Raw genomic sequence first — 22,620 nt, 5'->3', positions numbered from 1 at the left:
AATCTGGTCAAATCTGACATTCACTGTCAGCCTACGAATGTGTAATCTATCTATCTATCTGTCTATCTGTCTGTCTGTCTGTCTGTCTGTCTGTCTGTCTATCTATCTATCTATCGTTATTCTGTTACTGGAGTATTATTTATTCCTACCGCTGTAATTATGTGAATTTCCCAACTATACCACTAATAAAGGCTATCTTATCTTATCTTATCTTTTCTTGACAAGTTTAAATATTTGCTTTGAAAAACTCCTACCTTACCTACCTGAAATCATTCATAATTATGAAATACTGCTTTCTGTTGCATTGTCAACTTTGTTGACTAAATACTGTATTAGTTGATGCTTCTGCCTGAACCCTATCTGACTACCTGAAATAAAATTTTAAAAATGAAATAAAATAAAATAAATGGCAGATATCAGCAAGAAAAATAAAGACAACAGAGAGACACCCCCCCCCCCCCCCCCCCCCCGACAAGGAGGCCACAGTCCAGTTATAATCTAATACCAATCTATTAACAATGTCCTAGATAACTACAAGGGTACTCTGACCGAAAGCTTTGACTGCCATCCAGTGCATCTCATTCCCAGTTCTCCTTTCCAGTCCTATTTCACACAGATATATAGGTCATGTCATCATACAATGTGGAGTCAGAGAGCCTGGTGGTGCAGTCAGTGCACAACTGATCAAGCAGTTAATGAGAAATGAGGTTTGGATAAAGTGAACCTTGAAGTAGAACTTTGAATCACTGCTTATGAAATTTTCCCAGTCATTAAGATGGAGTCATAATATGAAACAGGAACAAATAATCCATCAATACTTTATGAACTGAATCAATAAAATAAAAAAGAGTGATTGTTTTTAACCGTTTACATAACTCAATTTTCTGGTTTATTGGCCTGTAAGTGACAAACATGATTTGGTTTGCTTTGCTAATTTGCAAGTAATTCTTATCCTTACTTTTGTTTATTGGATCAGCATGTGGGTGGGGTTTACTACAGTGGGTGTTAGAAAAGTACATGTGCACCAAATTTGATTTTAAACGGACAAAACTTCCTGCTGCATCTGAGCTTATCCTGCTCCTCCACTATTACGGTGCTGAAATGACACCCAGAGTATCTGAAGCCGTGCTCATCGATAGAGGTTTTGCAAAAATCTGCGTCACTTTTGGTTGATGTTTACTTTTACCTGTTTTGATGATGTTGCACAACTCATAGAGCAGGAGTTTATTGTCTCCTCCAGTGTCCAGGCGCTGCTCTATGTAGCTGTTGAGTTCGTACACCACACCCTGCATATTTGTGTCCTGGTACTGCTGGACACAAGACACAAAGAAATTGGATCTGTGCAGTCTTGCACAAACACTGAGATTGAATATCAAAATTCAGCAAGTGCAACGAGGCAGAAAAACCTGACAACAACTTTCATTCTCTACCGCATTCAGTCTAATGTTACTGCAGATTACTCCAGGTCAAATGACTTTTTTTTTCTGTTTCTCAGTGAAAGGGGATTAATGCCATTCACAAAGACAAAGCCATTCATCATAACATTACTCCCCGCCCCACCCTTAGACTCTAGCTCAGGGATCCCCCTGCAGTTTTGCAAGGAGGCCACCAGATCCCCACAGTTCTGATTAGAGCTCTGGCAAGCTGTGCTGGTCAGCCTCAGCTTAAAACTGCAGTTATGTAAGAGGCAAACCTCCCGGCTAGTACGGGGCAAGAGAGCGGTCTATTTCTGCTCCTGCCGTGAGTGTGAGGACAGGACGGCAGGGAGAGTGGCGTACTAGAAACCCTTCCCCATGGGACGCCTTCTATCCTCCCACATCCTGTTTGCACAGACGTATGGGTGACGCACTGAGGGGCCAAGTGGACCTAATTTTTTCCCCCTTTTTTTCCCTGTGTGTGCATGTGTTAGTTCCTTCTCCTCAGCGTCATGGCCCCGCTGTGGGTGCTGACACCCGGTCTTCTGATGGTGTGAATGACAAAGGTGTGAACATGCAGTATGTGTAACAATAGCCATTGAACCTTTCTAACTTTCCCAACAACTGTGGCACACATGATGCGTTTATGGTCCAACCATATGTTTTCTTATTCTTTATATTGATGTTATGCCTATGACAAAGTCATACAAAGGCACTAGACTAAATAAAGTAAGGACAAGGACAAACACAACTGTTTCAGTGTGTGCAGTTCTTTAATAGCATCAAGCCATTTTTACAGTTACTGAAGGAAAATATTATTTTATAATATACACAATGTAATATATAAAATAAGATGATAAATAAAGCAAACACCTACCCTGCTGACTTCTTTAGAGGATGTGTCATCTGTAAAGAGAGAAAGTTAAAAATAAAGTTTAAAATGAATGACATGAATTTATGTTCAATTCTATATTTACATAGCAACAACAACAGTTGCCTCAAGCAGTTTTATATTACAAGGTAAAGACCCTACAATAGACAGAAAACCTCAACAATCACAGGACCCCCTATGAGCGAGTACCTGGTGACAGCGGGAAGGAAAAACTCCCTTTTAGGGATGAATCAAAAGTAGATTAAGATCTGGGCACTAACTAAGACATGAATAATCACATTCTGTGAAAACCTTTGCAAATTATTTTTAAGTTTATTAGTTTAGTTTTACTTTTATTAAAATCCACATTAACTAGCGTTTCAGTTAAACAAAAGAAAACAAAATAAAAATAAAAATAGACTTTTTATTTTTTAAAAAAAGAAGAAAAAAAGCTAACCGAAATTAATTTTGTGAACGCAAAAAACTAATGTCCTTAGTTTTAGTCTTGTCAGTTTGGTAAAGTTTGTCAGCATAAATGCCCAGGATAAGATGAAAAATGACAAACCAATTAGAAAATACAAAATTACAACACTTTAACCAGCATCACCACCTTTTCTGTTAGGGAATGCCCAGGCAATGCATTCAGCAGACAGCGGCCTCCACACACTTGACCGTTGTGTTGTGATTATTCACACAGCAACAACATGATCGCTGATAAACCTGCCAAATCTCAGCCTAAGGAAGAATCGCTACAGAAATTCAAGCTTTGCTCATAAAATCCAAAGCTCCTAAAACATTAAAGGACTCTTGTACATTTGCTGTTGTTACATTGTGATACTGAAAATTTTGGTATCAATCCACTATCAAGTAAAATCGATGATACTTTTGGGTTAGCTTATGTAGGGCAGTGTGTCATACTTAAGTGATGAATCATCATTAATTTGAAAATTCTGAACACATTTTAATGACCACTAAATCATAGTGGTTTTTACTTCCCACAATAATCAGTTAACACAACAAAACACACCTTTCATTATGGGGTTTTTGGAGACCTGGAATGCAAAAGCTCTGGAGTCTCTAAAGCACTTTGGTTCAACTTCCGTGTTTAATTTCAATTTTGACTTTTGTTGCCATGATGCCAGGTCTCTCTTGAAAATGAGCTTTTTAATCTCAATGAGATTTTTTACCTGGATAAATAAAGGACTAACAAAAAAAGAATAATAATAAAAAAAAATTAAGTTTTATTTATACAGTGCCAAATCATAACAATTATTTTCTCATGGTGTTTTATATATTGTAAAGTAAAGACCCTACAATCATACAGAGAAATCAGGGAAAACCCCAACAATCGAATGACCCCCTATGAGCAAGCGCTTTGGTGATAGTGGGAAGGAAAAACTTCCTATTAACAGGAAGAAACCCCTGGCAGAACCAGGCGGCCATTCCCCGCGACTGGTTGAGAGTGAGGGGAGGAAGACAGGACAAAGACACGCTGTGAAGGAGAGCCACGGATTAAGTCAGATGATTCTACTTTTGTAAGAGGAACTTCAAAATGCTTTTAATTGTTACAAAGTCTGAGTAACTGTTTAGATGTGAAGGCAGTCATTGTTTTTTTGAATTAAAATGCTGAAAAGCAACAGTCAGAGAGTCATAAATCTTCCCTGGCTGTTTAAACACTGCATGGGTGGATACTCAGCTGTGGACTGATGGATTACGACGGGCCAACATCACGAGCAGCAAATAAGAAAAACCATATGCTGTCCTCAGAATAGTCAACAATGGCATATTTAAAGCATCAATACTCATTATCTATAAGTAATGGATGAATATTTTATCTACTTAATGCAGGGAGGTATTTATTTAAATGACGTTCCTTTAAAAACAAAATTAGGAGAGATATTCATTTAAGTTGACGAGTGCAAAACTTTGCGGCTTCAAGTGCAGATTCCTGGTGTAATTTACGGCTGCCGGGGAGACATATGACTATTGTCTTTGGATGTAGACACTGAAGTATGTGATAATTATGAAAGCTTCAGCCAATCATAACAGTTTCTGGACTCATAATCTGAAAGTGGGTCTGGGAGTGCTACTTGGGCTGAAAATAAAACCATTCACACAGCTCAAGTGATTCTTCGGTACACGTGGGTCAACAGCACACGAGAACATAAACCGCTGAGATCTCTTTGATAACTTTTCATGTGATCAAAACCACGCAAAGAGCTGGGCAAATTTTAGAAACATCCACTGAAGTGCTGACTCGAGCTGGCCATCCTTTGAAACGAGCCTCTTTGAACATGTGAAGAAAGGAATTGCAGCCGGCTACATTGTTTGTTGTTTTAAACATTCCTGCAGTATGCTATGAGTTTCCTAACTTAGCCATGAGACCTATTTTAGAGTGAACCGCTGGCCGCTGACGTCAATCAGACGACAGAAAGTTGCACTTGAAAAAGACTTCAAGCCCCACTGAAAAAAAGAATCTTTTTAAAAATGACTTGTTGAGGCCTAAAATAATCAGACACTAATCCCTTTAAAGGGCAGCCATGACAGTATTACTGGTTTAAAAAGTGGTCTACATTTTTTACAGCAGTTCAGAGCAGCCATATTAACACAAACACTGATGCGTGACAGTTTTCTTTCTGACTTTGATTCCACTTCCCTCATAGAGAGACGGGTCACTGCACAAAAAACAGTGTCACTCTTTAAAATCTTATCCGAAGGGCACCAAGGCTCTCTAAACCAACGAAAATGATTTGAATCATTTGAATTGCATGCAATATGATTCAGTGTGGGACAGGATCTGTGTGGTATGCACAGATCCTAACGCAATTAAAGATGCTTGAGAAAGAGGGCTGTGTAAATAAACCTAAATTAATTACAAAAAACAAACAAAAAAAAAAACCATCTATGCAAATACAACTCAGGAAATTGCAATTCTCACTGCTATTTGGCTCGTAACTTATGTCATTTTTCGCCTTGTCGTTTGTTCAGCACATGAGCAGCGGCTTTTTCTTCCTCTGTGACCCCCCTCACAGTGCTGCCCCTTGCATCACCTCTCTCTCCTCACCCACGGCAACAAGGTTCACTAGAGGGTGGTGAGGCGTGGGAAACGGCACTTTAGAAAAGGCTCTGTTCGACGGGTGATGCTGCTCCAGGAGACGCGTGGATCATTTTATCCTGCTCCCACCGCGGTGGATTTATGTGCTCAGTGATATTTATCGCTCTGTCTGTCTGTCAGTAAGAGTATAAAAAACCCAAAACAAAACTACAAAGCCAGGGGTGGAGCATGGGAACAAAAGGCTTTCATTGCATATTTAGATCGCTTTATTCAAAACAGAAACGCAGAGCATTGGCCTTGGTGGAGGATCCTTATAAAGTCAGTTGCGCCACTTATCCCAGCAATGCCAAAACATAAGAATGAACCAGAATAAAAAGTCATATCAGGAAAATATTACACTGATGGGAAGATTTTATAATGGTATTTACAACAAACAAACAAAAATACTTTTTAAACCAACAAAACTAATTGACCAGGTTCTTCTACATAAAAATATCAGGCATATCCCTCCTGGAGTAAAACTGTGACCAGACCATGTTCATTACAGGTCTAGTTACTGTACAGACACAAAATCTCAGTTAGCATTTTATTAGCAGAACGCTGAACACTGTGTCTGCACACCACAAAATGTCTAAGGAGCTAAAAATGAACAGGAATAAGTTGTAGTTGTGGGATAAACACTGTTGAGGTGAAATGTAGAACCGTTCTATGCCTGGAAACTATAGAGTTACAAAAGCCCTTTAAATCTGTTGTGCTGAACCAGTTTTGCCCAGCTGGAACAGTTCCAGCAGCTTCTTTTAAAGTTTGCATGCAGGGTCATGCACACATTCAGCAGGTGCAGGTGCAGGTCCAGCATGGCTCTCACATAACTGTCTTTCCTAGAAACCAGAAAATATCTTGTCTTACCTCTTAGCTTAGCTCTTTGGCTTTTTGTGTGTGTGTGTGAAGACATATGCTGCTTTGTTCTGCATGACCACCAGCACCAAAAACAAAAGACTAAACTGAAATGTTACAGATATAAGATCTTTGTTCCATCACACATGTGTCATGGGATTATAACAGAGCTATCCCTGGGGTAGACATACGCTTTAGTCGTGTTTGCGCATGTGTAACTGTGATTTTTATCATAGCGCGACACGGCCAGCCATCAGCGCTGGGACAAAAACCAGCCGTCTGTTAATACCTTCCCTTATTTTCAGGAACCTGCTGTGATTTCAGTAAACACACCAGGAGAGTGCTGACATGTTCTTAGAAAATATACTGCCAGCACAGTCGACAGTGAACACTAAACACAACTGTCGAGCAACTCCTGAACGCTGCAGAGGCTGAACTGACTTCTTTTAGAAACTTCATCACACCATTTAAACTTTTTTTCCCCCCAAAACCTGCTGCACAGTAGCTTTGGTTCATCAGGTACAGTAAATACAGTATGCACTAGTTTTGTTTGGAAACCACTGCTGAGTGGGTAAGGCTGACTATTTGACTATTTCATTACACTGTGTCGCTCTATGTCCCGATACAGTTTATACAGTTTATTGTCCACAGTCGTACTCTTGCATTTAAAGAATGAGAAGGGATAGTAATTGGATTTTTGGTGCATGCTGGCATATTTTTTGAAATATTTGCTGTATGTTTTATTTTCAGCTTCACAGAAAGTGACACTGCGGTGTATTAGCTGCTCATTGTTTACAGAATATACATGTTGCACCACTGTTAACAGTTAAAGCAGAGGTGCAAACAGCAAGGGCTGGAAAAGCATAATATCAGATTGATAAATATTTCGTGAATATTTAATAATTTATTTTAACATAGCAGAAAAGCAAAATGACAACCAGGATGGTTGTTATGTTGGATGTTGTTAATCTCAAATGAAAAACTTTTGCATTGACTATGCACCACAGTCTGCTCAGCTATGATGCGTACTCTCTTGCATGTCCTGCAAACACTGCTGAAAGCACTGTAAACAATACAGTGGGAGTGACTCTGATAGAACAACTATGTGATGACAGCAAGGAAAATAGTATAGATAGATAGAGAGATGATTTGAAGAAGCATCTAGAAGATATCAGTAGCCCTGGGCGAAAGTCCTGCACAAGAAAAATGTCTCAGTCAGACAGGTCTAATGCGTACGATACTTTATGGGCTCTTTATTGATCCACCACTACAGATACACAGTCTCCCACAGGACGGTCAGCTAGCAGTGACTCAGCGGTCAATATGTGTCGACCTAGTGGTTGTCCTGCATCGACCTGCTGCATGGAGGATTTGCAGCTGCCAAAAAAAGCAGTCTTCTTCTTCTTCTTTTTCAGTGCCATGCTCTCTATTTACCAACAAGCAACAAGCGAGTCCTCCTTCTTTCTTTTACTTTTCATTAACCTGCCGTACATTTCTGGCAAAAGGCTTTAAAAGAGCCAGCATGTTAATTAAAACGTCTACTTATGTTTACCAAATGTTTTTTACCATTTGAAACTCAATGTGCCTCATGAGCGCTGCGTAGGGAGAGGTGGGGGGCATCCACCTCCCCTCCCTGGAAAGCCCTGCAGGTGAGCCTGGTCTCTTATCACAGTGGTGGGGTATGAGGTACTGCTACACAAGCACATCTTTGTCTGCTTGTGCCTGGCCTCTAAACACATCTGAGAAACAGTATCAGCTGCTTAACTTGGCCTAACTCTCTTGCCGCTGGAGACCAGGCCAGATAGGATAGAGACTCACTTTTCCACATGCTTCTCCAGTAGAATAGAAGAGGATATCTACTTTATTGTAGCTATTCAGAACATACACCAGTTATTGCACGGTAGAACTGAATTTCTGTGTATTTATTTTCCATCGAACCAATATAATACAAATAAATACATTTAAAGTATAAAATAAAATAATAAATTTAAATTGTTACACATATACAGTTAAGAATATAAGAAAAAAATGTCTATATACTTATATTAGTAAAAGAAAAACTATACAGGATTATTGAAGCAGGGAACCTAGCCTGACAGGGACATGTTACTTCAATTACTCAAGTAGTCAATTTATCCTTGTAGAACTCTGATAACTTATTATTCGGATAAGGTAAAAAAAACAAACAAACAAAAACCTAAATCTTTTCCTAAACCTAAATGGACACCCATGCCATGATGCTCCTTGGATGCAGTTTTGGTGCTGATGTTAATGCCAGAGGAGGTTTGGAAATCAGCAGCAGTTAATGAATCAGCTGAGCGTTTGTGGCTTTTACCCTCTCTGTGCCTCAGCACTTGGTGCCACCCACTCAGCAACTTTACACGGCCGGACACTTGGTGGTTGAGTTGTTGTAGTTACTAAACGCTTCCTCTTTACAATAACACCGCTTACAGTTAACGGTGGATTATCTAGAAGGGAAGAAATTTCACAAACTGACTAGTTTCGGTGGTGGCATCTTATTACAGTACCACACTCAAATTCAAAAAGCTTTGTAAAAAGAGCCAATCTTTCACAAATGCTTGTAAAGGCAGGCTGCACGGCTAGGTGCTTGATCTATTGCACCTGTGGCAAAGGGAATGAAAACACCCATTGTTGAGATAAAGAAGTTTGGCCCAAAACTTTTGTCAATGTAGCGCCCTTGAAACTTGGTGTTGAAAGAGGAAGTGCAATGCAGAGTTTGGGGTTGTTTGGATGAGCAACGGTCTTATTTTGAGGTCTTCCTGTTCTGTAGGTAATAAACTAAGTTGCAACACGTACTGCTGAGGACCTGGCCACAGATTTCTTGAGGTTTGCAGTTTTGCTGCAAGATTTGTGAATTCAGAGATGATGTCATCCTCCTCTATGAATGACCTCATAGTTTAGGTTTGCAAAATGCTAATGCTGCACTGATTACTTAAATGATTAATTTAAAAAAAAAAATCAGTAATGTAAACAGCTGTTCTTGTTCTAGTTCAAACATAATCCAATTCTGACTGACTTAACGGAACAACTTTTCCTTGTTTAAAAGTCCTTACATGGATGAGCAGAAGTTTCAGAGCTAAAAAGCCTTGCATGGTCTGACAAACAGACACATTCATATACATTGTGTGTCTGTCTGTGAGTGCGTGTGCGTTGCAGAAGGCACAGATGAGTAACGAGGGGCCTCTAAATGGGTGCAGCAGAGAATTTGGGATTTATTAATTGTCCCGTGACAGAGTGTCGTGTGAAGTAAACATTGCCAGTGGGACCTTGGTCAAAGGAGGTGTGATGGTTAAATGACATCAGCAGGATTCTGGGAAACAGTGTTTCTGTGTTCTGGCGGCTTTAAGGCAGCACTGCAGTGTAATGTGCTGTTGAGAGCCATCAGCTTTGAATGTTGAAGCCTCATCTTGATAAATAAACGACACAGTATGAAGTAAGAAAGTAATAAACAATGATTAAAAAAACACATTACAGAAAGACTATAATTTGATTATTATGACAAGAAATATTTGTAATATAACTGCACAGCAGATTCAACTCAATAAAGAAAGTGTGCAAATGTGAATCCTTTTTCCGGAGTTGCAGGGTGCAACACAACTTCTGCACAAAGACACATACACACTTGCGTGTGCAGACCAACTGATTTATGTAATCCAGTGTTGTCCATCACATGATAAGTGAGAACAAGACTGGCTGCAGGGACTGCTTCCAGGAAGCAGTGGTTATCTCAATGACGGTCACATGATGACAAATCCTGCTGTTGCTGCACTCATAAAAAATATAAAATCAATCGCATCTATTACAAGTGCGAATAAAAAATGAGTTAAGTAATATGTCATTAGAGAGAACTATTTTACCTTCTTCAGTAACACAGGAAGTACTTCATTACTTCGTTAACACACGGGGGGATAAATGTGTAAAATACTAGCTAGAAGTCAGATACACACTCTTAGCCATCAATCTAACACAGTGACCCATTCATCCTGTGTGATGAACCAGAAATTAGACAGTGTTTGTCATTTGAGTGGATACAGCCACTGAGAGGAAGTTACAGAGAGGCTTCAGAGTGGTGCCAAAGCGTCTGCTCGCAGTGGTCTAACAGAGGAAGTGGACTTAGTAATATTACTCATGATGTGATGTAAAGATCAAGTCAAAGAGAGACGTGGCAGAATTAGAGAGCTGATTGCTGACGTTTTCACTCTGATCTCCTCCCACTCAGTTTAAGAGTTATACAAACAGTAGCTGAATGAAGTATTCTAACTACCACAGATCAGAAATAGCATATCGAAATTATTCTAATGTAGCAAAGTAATGCTACATGAGTTTCCTTTGAACCTTGCAATAAACACACCTAAATATGAGATGGTTTTTATCACTGTTCTGATGAATTTAGAGATTCACACAATATACAGAAAGAAATGCTTGAGTTGAGATATTGAGAACATGTGGAAAAAAATCCACTCTGCTATGTTTTTTCTTCTGGCTTTGACTTCTTCTCTTGCTGTGTCAGCACTGATGTAGCAGCATTGTCTGTGTGTGGCTACACCTATCGTTTGGGAGAATATTGCAGTGGCTCCCTGCTCCTTAACAGTAAGCATACATAGAAGTGACTGTGTGACTGTATTGCAGCGGTGCTTTAAGTGACCAATGAGGAGGGTGCACTGGCACATTTACACTCTCACTTCGAGTGCATAATCCTAGCGACAGTGGCCGGTGTAGGACAAACAATTCTGCCTCCTATTCATCTGTAGGGAGTGTAACCCCTTCATCTCAGCTGTCAAAATATATCCACGTCTATGTACTCTGAAGGAGGTTGTAAAACTTTGTGAGAGGTCAGTGAGCTAGTGAAGCTCACTTCTGTACAATGACTGAGACACTGAGGTGAGTTGCTGAGGATATCCTGAACTTTTCTGTTGGTAACTGCTACTGTTAGCCTCTGTTAGCTGCTATTAGCCTCTGTTAGCTTCTGTCAGTCAGTGGTAGTGAAACTTTCTTTGAAGCGAATCTAACATTGTTGGACTCTCAAATGACACCAGAATGTAATGAAACTGTTTATCAGAGGGAAACTGTGATTTATGGGCCATTCAAGCCTAACATTAGCTGGCATAATGTTAGCTTACAACCAGCTGATGTTGTTATTAAGTTAGCTCGTTGTCAGCTGTCTGGGGACAAGAGGGTCGTGTGTCTAATCTACTGACGCTAAGCAATTGTGACAAAAAGGGATAAATAAGCATGTTTATGTATTTTTAAGGGGTTACATCAGGAGATGGCACACAAAGACCTACGACGTCTCTACTTCTCCACCTTTGGCATGCTACATATGTGTCTCTAGCTACTTATATAAAACATGATTAGGCAGAACTCCAATCTCAGCCACTGTATTCAAGATTGCAGGGAAACATGGCGACTTAGAACAAATTGATACCTGCTACTATGTATTTTTAATGTATTAACTCTAAGTTTATGTAAGCCTATGTACTTACACAGATACTTGTATCTTTATTACCATACATTTATATATAGTGCTACAATAACTTTTTGATACTGTATTGATACTGTATTGTTCCTGGTTCTCAACTATGTTTCTCTATCAAAAAGCTACATTCTTTTAAAAAAAGACTGACTGTGCCTTTAAAGTACCACAATATTAGCTAAGAACAAAAAAGAAACAGCTTAAAAATTTGGATTGGTGGTCCCATGCTCCCTTTCTGCTTATTTTCTGTCCTCTTTTTCCTTTCTACTTTTTGAAAAAAAATGCAAAATTTAATAGAAAAAAACATACCCACTATATGTTAACTTGATTTAGACAATGGAAATAATATGGCCACTCCACTGGCCACTCAGTGAGAGCAGATTTACTTGCAGAATAGTTGCATTATGCATTTAAATAATAAATTATTAATTTAAAATATGTTTCAACATGATTAATATAAATATATTCAATGTTCTCCCTGTGTTTGTGTGGGTTCTTTCCAGGTACTCCTGCTTCCTCCCACAAAAACATGCAGTTAGTTGGGTTAGGTTAACTGGTGATTCTAAATTGGCCATAGGAGTGAGAATGGGAAAGTGTACATGTAAGTGTGAATGGTTGTCTGTCTCTCTGTGTTAGCCCTGTATCAAATTGGTGACCTTATGCAGGGTGTACCCCGCCTCTCGCCCAATGGTAGCTTGGATAGGCTTCAGTCCTATCCCATAAGGATAAGCGGAAAAGAGTGGATGGATGGATATTCTAAATCTGTTATTTACTTTTATACCAATAATTTTGTGTTACTGTATTGTTCCTGGTCCTCAGCTATGTCTCTTCATCCAAAAGCTACTTTACCAGGGTCTTTAGCTGCACACTAACATCGTTTGCATTACTGATAACATTACTTTTCAAAGCACATTAAAAAGAAAGCAGTCAGTATGCATTTCTAGACAGCAGCATAATCAAATTTGAAATTTGAAACTTGCTTGAAACATGTAATTCATCATAATGAACATCAAGTATGCTTTTCTATGGCCAAATCTCTGATACGGCCATGTGGTAATGGATCGTAGCATTTTCAAATCAATCATGTCTGAGTTTCCGCACAGTGATAACTTTGTTCACTGTGATGGGATACCTGGCTCAAGTGAGTTTCAAGTAGTTGCAAATCGATTTCCCTACTCTACTGAAATAAACTGTAGAGAGTGGCTGAATAAAAGGGAAGTAGTACGACATCCTTGACATCTTAAGTGCACAAAGATGAAGTACTCATATTAAGTATACGCAATCTGTAGTAAACAAAAACTGTTTGTGTTGTTCTTTAAATTAGAACAACTGGAGTTGTCAATTAAGCATAATGTTAGTTTAGTTAGGCCATTAAATTAATATCAGCTTCCATCCCAGAAGATCTGCTGAACCCTTGACAACAGATACACATATCGATTTGCCTGGCACCAGAATTACTCAATTTCCAGTGTTCTTGGCCCTGGGTGGTTAGCGTACCATATGTCAGATTATGAATCGGTCCATCTCATGCCTGTGTGCAACACACACACAGCTGTTGAGACTGATATGTCCTTAGCGTGGAAGCATTTCACTGTAGGTGAAGACAGTCCCCCAAGCTAAACGGTGGAGGGATGACGATGAAAACATAAGCTAACAAAAAGTTAAAACGGCTAAAGCTATCCGGAGCCTGAGCTAGCCACAAGTCAGCAGCCTTGGTATGAGCAAAGGATTGAAACAGTTATGAGGAAATACTGAAAAAAAGTATCAAAGTCTTGTTATCTATAACAGGACTGAAGTTGTAAGCATACTAAAAAAATGATGTAAGTACTTGACGTTTGTTTTGTTATATAAATCTGTTGCACCTGCTTTTTGTTTGAGTAGGTAAAGTATGTCAGGTAGCTCTTGTACCCCTTTCCAGTGACAGAGCAATTAATTTTTAGCTGATTTAATGAGAGAAGATCCTGTAATTTACCACAGTTTGGACAAAAATGGAGCATTTAATAATTTCTTTTATTATGAAAGTCTTCTGGATTTGCTGTCAGTTAAAGTTCTTAAAAAAAATCAGAATCAGCAGACCATGCTTAGAAAATAATCGTAAATGGGAAACAGCCAAGAAAACTGCAGTCGGTACATCTCTGCCTTTTATACATCCAACTGTTAAATCTTAAAGGGGACCGTTTATGTGGCTTTAGTCTGCCTACATCTGCTGCTCATCTGCAAGCCTCTTTGCAACCCGCCCCAGCTTCTCTTTTTTATGTCATGACTCTGGTTTTCACATATTTCACATATTTATTGTGGGACCTTGGGGGAAGGTCCCACAATAAAGCCAAAAAGCCAAAAAGCCAAATATAAATTACTGCAGATAGCTAAAGTGGTCCTGACTGAACTGTGAACACTGAAACAAAAAAGATTTCAGTTAAAAAGCCTTTCTTTTATTTAGTTTTGTGAATCAGCGATCTGGTTTACACAGGTTCCATCTGCCCTGAACTGAACTATGTGGATGAAATTAGTTATTCCTACTTGGCGCCAGGAAGAGTTATTAGCATGACAGCCTCTATTTGATATTTGTCAAGCTAAACACACACATACTGTATATATACAACATACAGGAAATTGTTTCAAACACTGGCTCAGACTTGAGAAATTAACAACTCTGCACAGCAGCAACAAACACTACTGTCTGCATTCCTCGCGTGGAAAGCAGCTCCAAAATGTGACAAATCTATCCTCTGCCAGCTTCCTCCTTCAACACACCCACACCCTGAGCCAGCACAGCCCCCCCCCAAGCACCACCAGCGCTACCACCAACATCCACACCCCTCCCTTGGGCCCCCTTCAGCCGGCTGCATGTCTCTGGAGGTCGCCTCTGACGTCAGCAGCTCAACTGGGCACTGTGCCAACCCTGTGGGCCCTTGATGGATGCAGTCGGTCTGAGAAACAGTTCGCTGTGAGTGGAGTGCACGGCACAAACTCAGCCCAGCCGGCTCAAACACATCTAATGACCCGTAAAAACCGGACAGGTCCATTCCTTCTCCTTTTCTTCTGTGTATCACAAACATGGATGATTAAAGGAGACACATGTGATGATGAGTGATTTGCACTGCTAATGGCCAGGATAATAAACAGAGCCTGCAAATGCACTGTTGTTCCCCAGACTTACAAAAACTGCAATTCTTAAATCCAAGCATTTTGTCTTAGTGATCCAGAGAGCTGCAGCTGACTCTGTGCGTTTTTTGTCTGTATATGTGTGTGGTAGGGGGGTATACCTGCAGGCCTGCTGCTGGTCTTCCTCTTCAGCCATCTGTCCAACGTCTCTGCACTCACACTCTCCAACACAAAGTCATCCAGAATCTGCGGGTGCAGCGAGAGGTAGGCCTTCACTTTCTCATCTGTCAAGCCTGAAACACAAAAACAAAACACTTTAAAAAACTTTATTTAAGACTAATGAAACTGTGAGAAAAACAAACAAACAACAAAAACACCAAAACAATACTGATGTGAGATAATGAACAGAATCATTGATGCTAGAAAGGAGAAGTGTAGCACGTGAGAGGAATGAAATAACATCTCACTTGAACCCACAATGATCCCAAAGGTCACCCAAACAAATGCAAAGGATGAAAACAGCTGAAGGTCACTTCATTCTCTTCACGGTGAGGTGAGAGCGGTGGCAGCCGAGCCGAGGCTCGAGTTAAAGCTCTTTGATAGCCGGGCTAGCTCACTTATGTTTACTGTAAATCTGTATCTCCAGGGATAGGAGCCCCCAACAGAGGCAACAGGATAAAGGAGGACTCGATTGTGCTTAATAGGCAATTAGGATCTTGAGAGCTTGCTAAGTGCTGCTGTTTACTGTCTTTGTTGTCAGGGAAAAAAGCCATTTGCCAGACCATCGTTGAGGGAAAGTTGTTTTTAATACCCCCACTGGCGTCTGTGAAGCAGTCATGATGCACTAGGACGCCATCATGTTTAGGTCACTCACGCAAATGGAGTGTATGTTTAAAACAAAGACTTCTAACTGTATACATTTAGACGTGAAGTGTCATCTCATAATGAGAATAAATGCATTCTTATAAAAGACAAACAGACGTGAATTTACATTTTATGGCATGGTAAACTATAATTGTACGTTTTCAGATAATAGTAGAGAGAAGAGCGTTGTATTTAGACAGCCCTGAAAGTTCTTATAACGCTTTCTCAAGAAATGTCTGGTTATCAGGAGCATCTGTGTAGACTCCCTCTGTAGATGCACAAACACACACACACGTGGCATGAAAACATTAGTAAGTGGGGTGTCAGTCAGGAAAGCTGCATGAGTATCAGTGTTGTGAATCGCTACAGATCCCTGTAGACAACACAACAGTAAGCCGGGTGTGTGTGTGTGGGTTGGAGGGGGTGGGGGGTGAGTGTTGTGCCAGATGACAAAGTAAAACCAGATGCAGAGATAGAAAGACTAAATTCTGCTTCAGCTGCAGGTAACCTGTTATGAGCCCATAAAAGGTTGTGGTTGAAGAATATCTTTCACTTTTAATTTAATTTTAGGATCATAGTGCTCCTGATTCAGACTCTGAGCTATCCACGACCTTTGATCTATCCCTGCAGAACAAATCATTTGATGTTCAGTTACGATCATCTGCCCAGAGTGTCTGTGTGTATAGATAGAGCAGGCTTTTGGTTACAGGCAAATAAGGCAAACAGAGGTGGGGGTAAGTTTGGGGGGTGGAGGACGCTACAGTCTGATGCTGTCCAGACACGAGACACAGCTCTTCAGGAGCGGAACGCCTCACGAGACTCCTGGCCAGCTCTGACGCACATCGGCAGAATACAGCTTAATAAATCAGGAAAAGTTAAAGAGGGGTTGGGGTGGGATGGAGAGGGCTGCGGAGGACAGAAAGACACACGGAGAGGAGCTAAATGGGAGCGCTGCAAAAGACCCTTACAACTTTGTCCTATTTGAAACACAAAGAAGGCACTGTGATTGGTGACATTACAAAAGATGAAAAACAAGGATGCTGTATAAATTTATGAATACAAGTTTTGTGTGAAAGGAGTCTGAAAATTGTTTAGCAATCATATGTGTGCACATGAACAAAATAGTCAAATGTTCTATTTCCATGGGGCAAGAACAGCAGTGATAAGAGCTTTGCAATGGCTAATAAAATGGTGTTAATTAAAATTTCTAGGGCTACACAAGTGGTGAAAAGCGGGCATTTGTAAGACCTAAATGACAAAGACGGGTCAAAACTGCGGCGTTCGCAAGCCCAATACATGTGCTACATTCTGTAGCTTAAAGGAATCAACTAATAGTGCTGTAGCAACTTCACTGGTGACAGATACACACATTATATTCATTCATGTGTGTGTTTAGAAGAAACATTGTTTATAGATAAAGTAAAAAATGTCAATATCATCAATCTATTCTTTTATAAGAATCCAGAGAAATGACTGACTTGACCTAATGTGACCATATTTTACCTTGATTGTGATTAATAATTCCCTTTTTGAACATTCCCGCTACATCACGTTGACCTTATAGGCTTTCCTTCTGAAATCTTTCGAGCCACAGCGCACATTAATGTGACTGCAGTGACACTCAGCGCTGTGGGATAGCGCTGAGGACCAGTGTCCTGGTCCTGAGACTATAGAGGCTAATCAAAGGTGCAGCCCAATCTGTCCCACATGCTGCGGTCCAGAATGGCTAACCCCACTGGGAACTACATTTGCTCACTCAATCAGGACAGTGAGAGACTGCTGTTGCAGATGTAACAGCTTGGTGACTGGTTTAACCAGGTTTTTAAATTTTTTTCCTTTTTTTGTCAATGCTAAGAAAAAGTTGAATTTGAACATAAAAGAAAAATAAATAATAAATAATAAAATAAATAATAGTAAAATAACATAGAAGCACAAATTCTCATCATTTTAGGGTCTGTAACATTTAACTGAATTACATTTATTTTAATAAATAAATAAATATTTTTTAATGAATTTTGTACATGAGAGGTTAATTCTTCCAGTGTTTATGACAATAAACTGTTTGGATACTGCAGGTTGTGCAAAGAATGCGGATAAAAATAAATGCTCTGCTTAGGTAAAAACAAACATTACCCTAACAAAACAACAGATTTATTAAAATGAAAGTCCTCAAATCCTGATTCAGTAAAAGTATAAAAAAAATGAACTATATATTAACAAAATGGATCATAAGTATTAAAATAAAAATACTTGCACTGCAGATAAAATTATGTTTTCATTAAGATATACAATTCTGATTCACCAACGCACAACTAGGATTTTACTGTTTACTGATTTTGCCGTGGGAGAATGTGCTTGTTTATTTACTTCATGTAGATACTGTAGTGGTTCCCAGCACAGAGGTTCAAAGGTGAAAGGTAAATACCTGAAAACAAGAGAAATGCAAAGTAGTCTCACAAATCTGAATTTCTAATTAGATTGTTATTCAAATGAAAAACATCTACCAACTGGTTTAAAGTCAGATTAGGTACAATCAACAGTGATCTGAACCCTACATGTGATCACTTTAAACAGCCTTCTGGTGCTCTGTATCATATGTTTTGGTCACGTCTGAAGTTATTAGATTTCTGGTGTTTAATATGTCTTCAAAAAAAATCTGGACAGAGTGTTGCATGATGTATTATTATGGCAATATTTGGAGTAACTCCCCAAGATGTAAATTTAAGTAGGGCCCAAGCTGACATCATTTTGCTCACTTTTGGCCAGAAGGTCTGTGCAAAACAGAAGGACTCCTCACCTGGAACTAAGTTTGTTATCTACTACTTACAACTAGAAAAGGTCTGTTGTTTTAACAAAGAGTCAAATGAATTTTTCTTTGCAACCTGGCAGCCATCCTTTTCTTTTGTGGCAAATATGGAGACATGAGTGCAATAATGTTTTTGTTTGAGTTTTTTTTTTTTTTTCGCTTATCACAGCATGTTTATGAGCTGGCAGGACTTTTTTAATTATGTGTCTTTATATATACATTTCTCTTTTTCAAAAACTCTTAATAAATATACATTGTTTAATAAAATAAAATAAAATAAAATAAAATAAAATAAAATAAAGACTGTGACCTGTCCGCTTTAACAAACAGAAGTAAATTACAAGTACCTTTAAAAAAAAACCCTTTAAGTCAACTGAAGTCACTCCTTCAGCCAAAAAACCTATAGGTGGGAATCAGTTGGTTGTGTAGCATGCTCGTGAGTGGCTGAAGCCAAGTTGGCAGAAATGTTTGTAACTGACTCAGACTTGGGCTTCCTGTATAAAAAAAAGCGAAGCCTGAGTTCATGCAGTGAGGTATTGTTGCATAACACTTATCTTGACACCACACCCCAGGATTAGGAAGGGAAAAGGCCAAACCAGTCAGAGTTTGTCTGGGTCTTTGCACTCTCACACCCAAGTTTGTAAGAACATGCTCCTGTTTGACAAAAAATATATTAACATATAGCATAGGCTATATATTGTACAGTGTCAGAAGCAGTTTCGTGGTTCTACTATGGAATTTCCAACATCAAAAACACCCTGAAACAGCTTAAAAACAGTCAATTCTTGTGAGTTAGCATTCAAGTTTATGAGCATTTTTATGAAGGAAATCAATTCAGCGTGCTCTGATTTTATATGGAAAATTTAATGGCTTGTAAACTGCAAGTCACTCCGTCTTATAACAAAATCTACTAGTATATCTGTAGTATACCAATGTGAATGTATATCAATAAGTTGGACACAGAGCGAGATACCATATGTGCGATACATTTGCAGGCCAAAATGTATCAGTGGCGCACAAGAGGAAACACTTCAGAGTATTTCTGATGCTACATCATTAAAGTGGATGGTGTTTTATTGGCTATGAAAAAACAAAACAAAACATGTGAAGCAAGGCTGCAATTCTCTGTATTCAAAAGTGTGCTTTTATTTTAACATTCACATTTATTTATCCAGCCTCAAAAAAAGAGAGAAACAGAAATCAGTTTCCTGTTTTTCTTTTTTAACTTTAAATATTCTCTCTATATATTTTAAATCTGAATTTCTCATTGTGTCTGTGACTACAGAAAACTCGTCCACGTTGTACTTAACGTAACCCTATAAACATCACTGTAATGATTTGGCACAGTGAAATCTTTACAGGGAATTGGCCAAGAAAATTGCACTGATTGCAATTTTCTTGGCCAATTCCGATTTTTTTCTAAGTAGGAGCTTTTCCAAGTAAGACCTGATTTTGCTGAATCAGGTTTTCTTTCTAAGAACTACAACTGACAGTGTATACAAAAAAAATCCCCTATTCTTTAAAGCAAAATTTTACATTCTTAATAAAAGAAAAGACCAAATTTTACAATCTTCCCCAAACTGCAATAAAGTAAATTACAGGATGTTCACTGACTGAAAGCATTACTGACTGCTGCTGGAAAGAGGTCCAAATAAGTAACAAAAAAATGAGTTGCTGTACACCCATCTTTAGCTAACATGTTTTACATTACCAAACAAAAGCATGTGCAACAGATTTATGGAACAAAACAAATGTCAGTTTCTTGCATAATTTTCCAGCACATTTATAAATTCTTTGATTCTCTGCTTTGATCCTTTCCTCACACGGAGGCCGCAGAGCTCTGGATAGCTTTAGCTTTAGATGCCTTCCCTTTGCTCAGAAAGGTGAAGGTGATTTAAGATGATTAGATGTTGTTATGAATGTTTTTGTCATTTAATTTTTTGGTGGTTTACCTTGATGAACTTCATGTATTTACTCACAGCTCATAGAGCTATGATCTCATAGCTCACGAGCTAGAGCTGTCACAAGCTAATGACATGTTAGTGTGCGACTGTGAGTGTGCGTGTGACGACTTAAATGGACTGCGCATGTGTTGCGCATGCATGAAAAGCACCAGCTCATAATCAGCAGTGTTGGGTGGAAGTAACATGTTACTGTAACTGCATTACATTTTTCAACAATACAGTAATGTAAGATGTTACTGTACTACACTGTATTTTAAATACACTAATTCCATTACAGTTACAATTATGTTTTTACTAAGAGTCTTCAGTTATCTGCACACTTGGGGGATAGAAAGAAAAAAACACCAAACAAACGTGGTTTTCTCTTCCTGCACATTTGTGCTACAATGAGCTATTTTCAGTTTGAGTGCAGAAGGAGGAAAATGTTGCAGCAGTACAGCAATACAGCTTTTGAGGAGTGGAGATATGGACGTTACATTTATTTAATGTACACAAGGCGAAGAGCGCGTTAGTGAAACGGAAACTACATCCAAGACCGAAACAACTGCACTACACCGCTAACCCACCTTTGCATCTTTGCAAACATCTGCACAGGTAGGATGTTAACAAAAAGCTAGAACCCAAAGTGATTTTGTTATGGCTGTCGAGCACCCCAGCCCAGCAGCCAGATCCTGATCTTCAATAGGTAACAAAAGCAGTGATGAGCAGTCAGGGCCGAAGCCTCCGTTCACCTGTTCATGTTTCTACTGTAGAATCAATGTAGCGATTCTATTGAATTCTCTTTGTGCTGGTTTTCATCTTTTGTGTTGTTGGCATTGTGTTGACACCTAAAAACTTCAAGAAAGATCATCTGTGTGTCCTTATTAGGATAGGGATTTGTGTTGGTGTATGGAACTGTAGCCTATAGGTTTATACTGTTAACTGGTTATTGTAAGAATGCATTTCAAGTCATCTTCCGGCGTAACAAGAAAGTAACGAGTAGTGTAACAAATTACTTTCTCCGGCAAGTACTTTAAAAATATACTGCAATACTTTTAAGAAATGTAACAAGTAACGTGTAATACATACAATGCAATATTTTTCTTGAATAATGACCCCAATAATCAGATATACACAAGGCCAACCAACCAGTAACTGGTCTGGTGTGTGCTGGAAATCGGCAGATTCCTGGTTGGTCGATCAGTGACACCAATATTTTTAGCTGAATTATTATCATTATAAAGATTTTAATTTTTATTTATTTATTTTTGCTGCCCGGAGCCATGCCCACACTTTAGTACACCGCCCTGGTGATGTGGGTGTGGTCTAACTGATGCTAAGTGGAAGAAACCATAACCATAATTTTTCTGTTGGAGAATAAGAATTAAAATGAATGTACCCAAATCAACACAAACACTCCAACTATAAGAGGCAGCAGGAAACTAACCAATGACTGTTCTCTGAAAAGTCTATAAAATTATTATTTTTTTTAATGTTTTGTTCTTTCGGCAAAGTCTCTTGGCTTTCACCAAGTTAGTGAAGCTCAGACAGCACGTGTAGTTGTTAATTATTTTCTTCATATTAAGAAGAATTCTTACTGCTTGTAAAGCTGAGAAGCGAGCTTGTTATCGGTGAATGCCGGCAGTACACCTTGTTGTTTATAAAATGCTCATAGCACAATATCAAAATATCATTATATGGGACCTTTAAAAAAATACATTAATGATCAGAGTTGCTCAATTGTATTAAACTGGATCTCAAAATGACTATTTTTCAGAATCTATAAAAATATTTGCTACATGTACATGATTTTTACTGTGCGTTAAAATGTGTCAAAATATGCGTTTGGGTTCGAAACTTTTAATCTGTCAAATAAAATCATAATAATCATAAAATGAAATGACCATTAACAGGTTATCTTAATTTTTTTTACATTTCATTCATTTCTTTTCCAAAAAGTTTCCATAAGCAGGAGAGCTAATTTGAGGTGTGAGGGTAAGGATGAGTCAATCTATCTATCTAACAAAGCTTTTCAGTTAAGACAACACTCATGTTTACTTATATTTCTTCTTGATTATTATTTGGGTTGATCTGTATTTTATGCAAAGGAAGGTGGTTACTTTTGGGTGAAATCGTTTCTTCTGGATTATTATTATCACCTCTTTTCACTCTC

At 38.8% G+C, this 22,620-nt stretch overlaps 1 protein-coding gene across 5 annotated transcripts in view; it reads right to left on the bottom strand.

Moving 5' to 3' along the window:
- pde10a (phosphodiesterase 10A) overlaps positions 1 to 22,620 on the bottom strand; it is a 62,399-nt gene that overhangs the window by 17,478 nt on the left and 22,301 nt on the right. For 3 of the 5 annotated variants that reach the window (XM_063491251.2, XM_063491253.1, XM_063491255.1), the window contains 3 exons: positions 14,996 to 15,127; positions 2,293 to 2,321; positions 1,187 to 1,310 (listed from right to left, as the gene is read on the bottom strand). In XM_063491251.2, the coding sequence (XP_063347321.1) occupies positions 1,187 to 1,310; positions 2,293 to 2,321; positions 14,996 to 15,127 (285 nt within the window). The remainder of the gene's footprint in view (positions 1 to 1,186; positions 1,311 to 2,292; positions 2,322 to 14,995; positions 15,128 to 22,620) is intronic. The other 2 variants (XM_063491252.1, XM_063491256.1) reach the window with 1 other exon arrangement.

This window comes from Pelmatolapia mariae, linkage group LG13, assembly GCF_036321145.2.
Source record: "Pelmatolapia mariae isolate MD_Pm_ZW linkage group LG13, Pm_UMD_F_2, whole genome shotgun sequence".
NCBI classification, from domain to species: Eukaryota; Metazoa; Chordata; class Actinopteri; order Cichliformes; family Cichlidae; genus Pelmatolapia; species Pelmatolapia mariae.
This window is presented reverse-complemented; position numbering and strand designations above follow the sequence as displayed.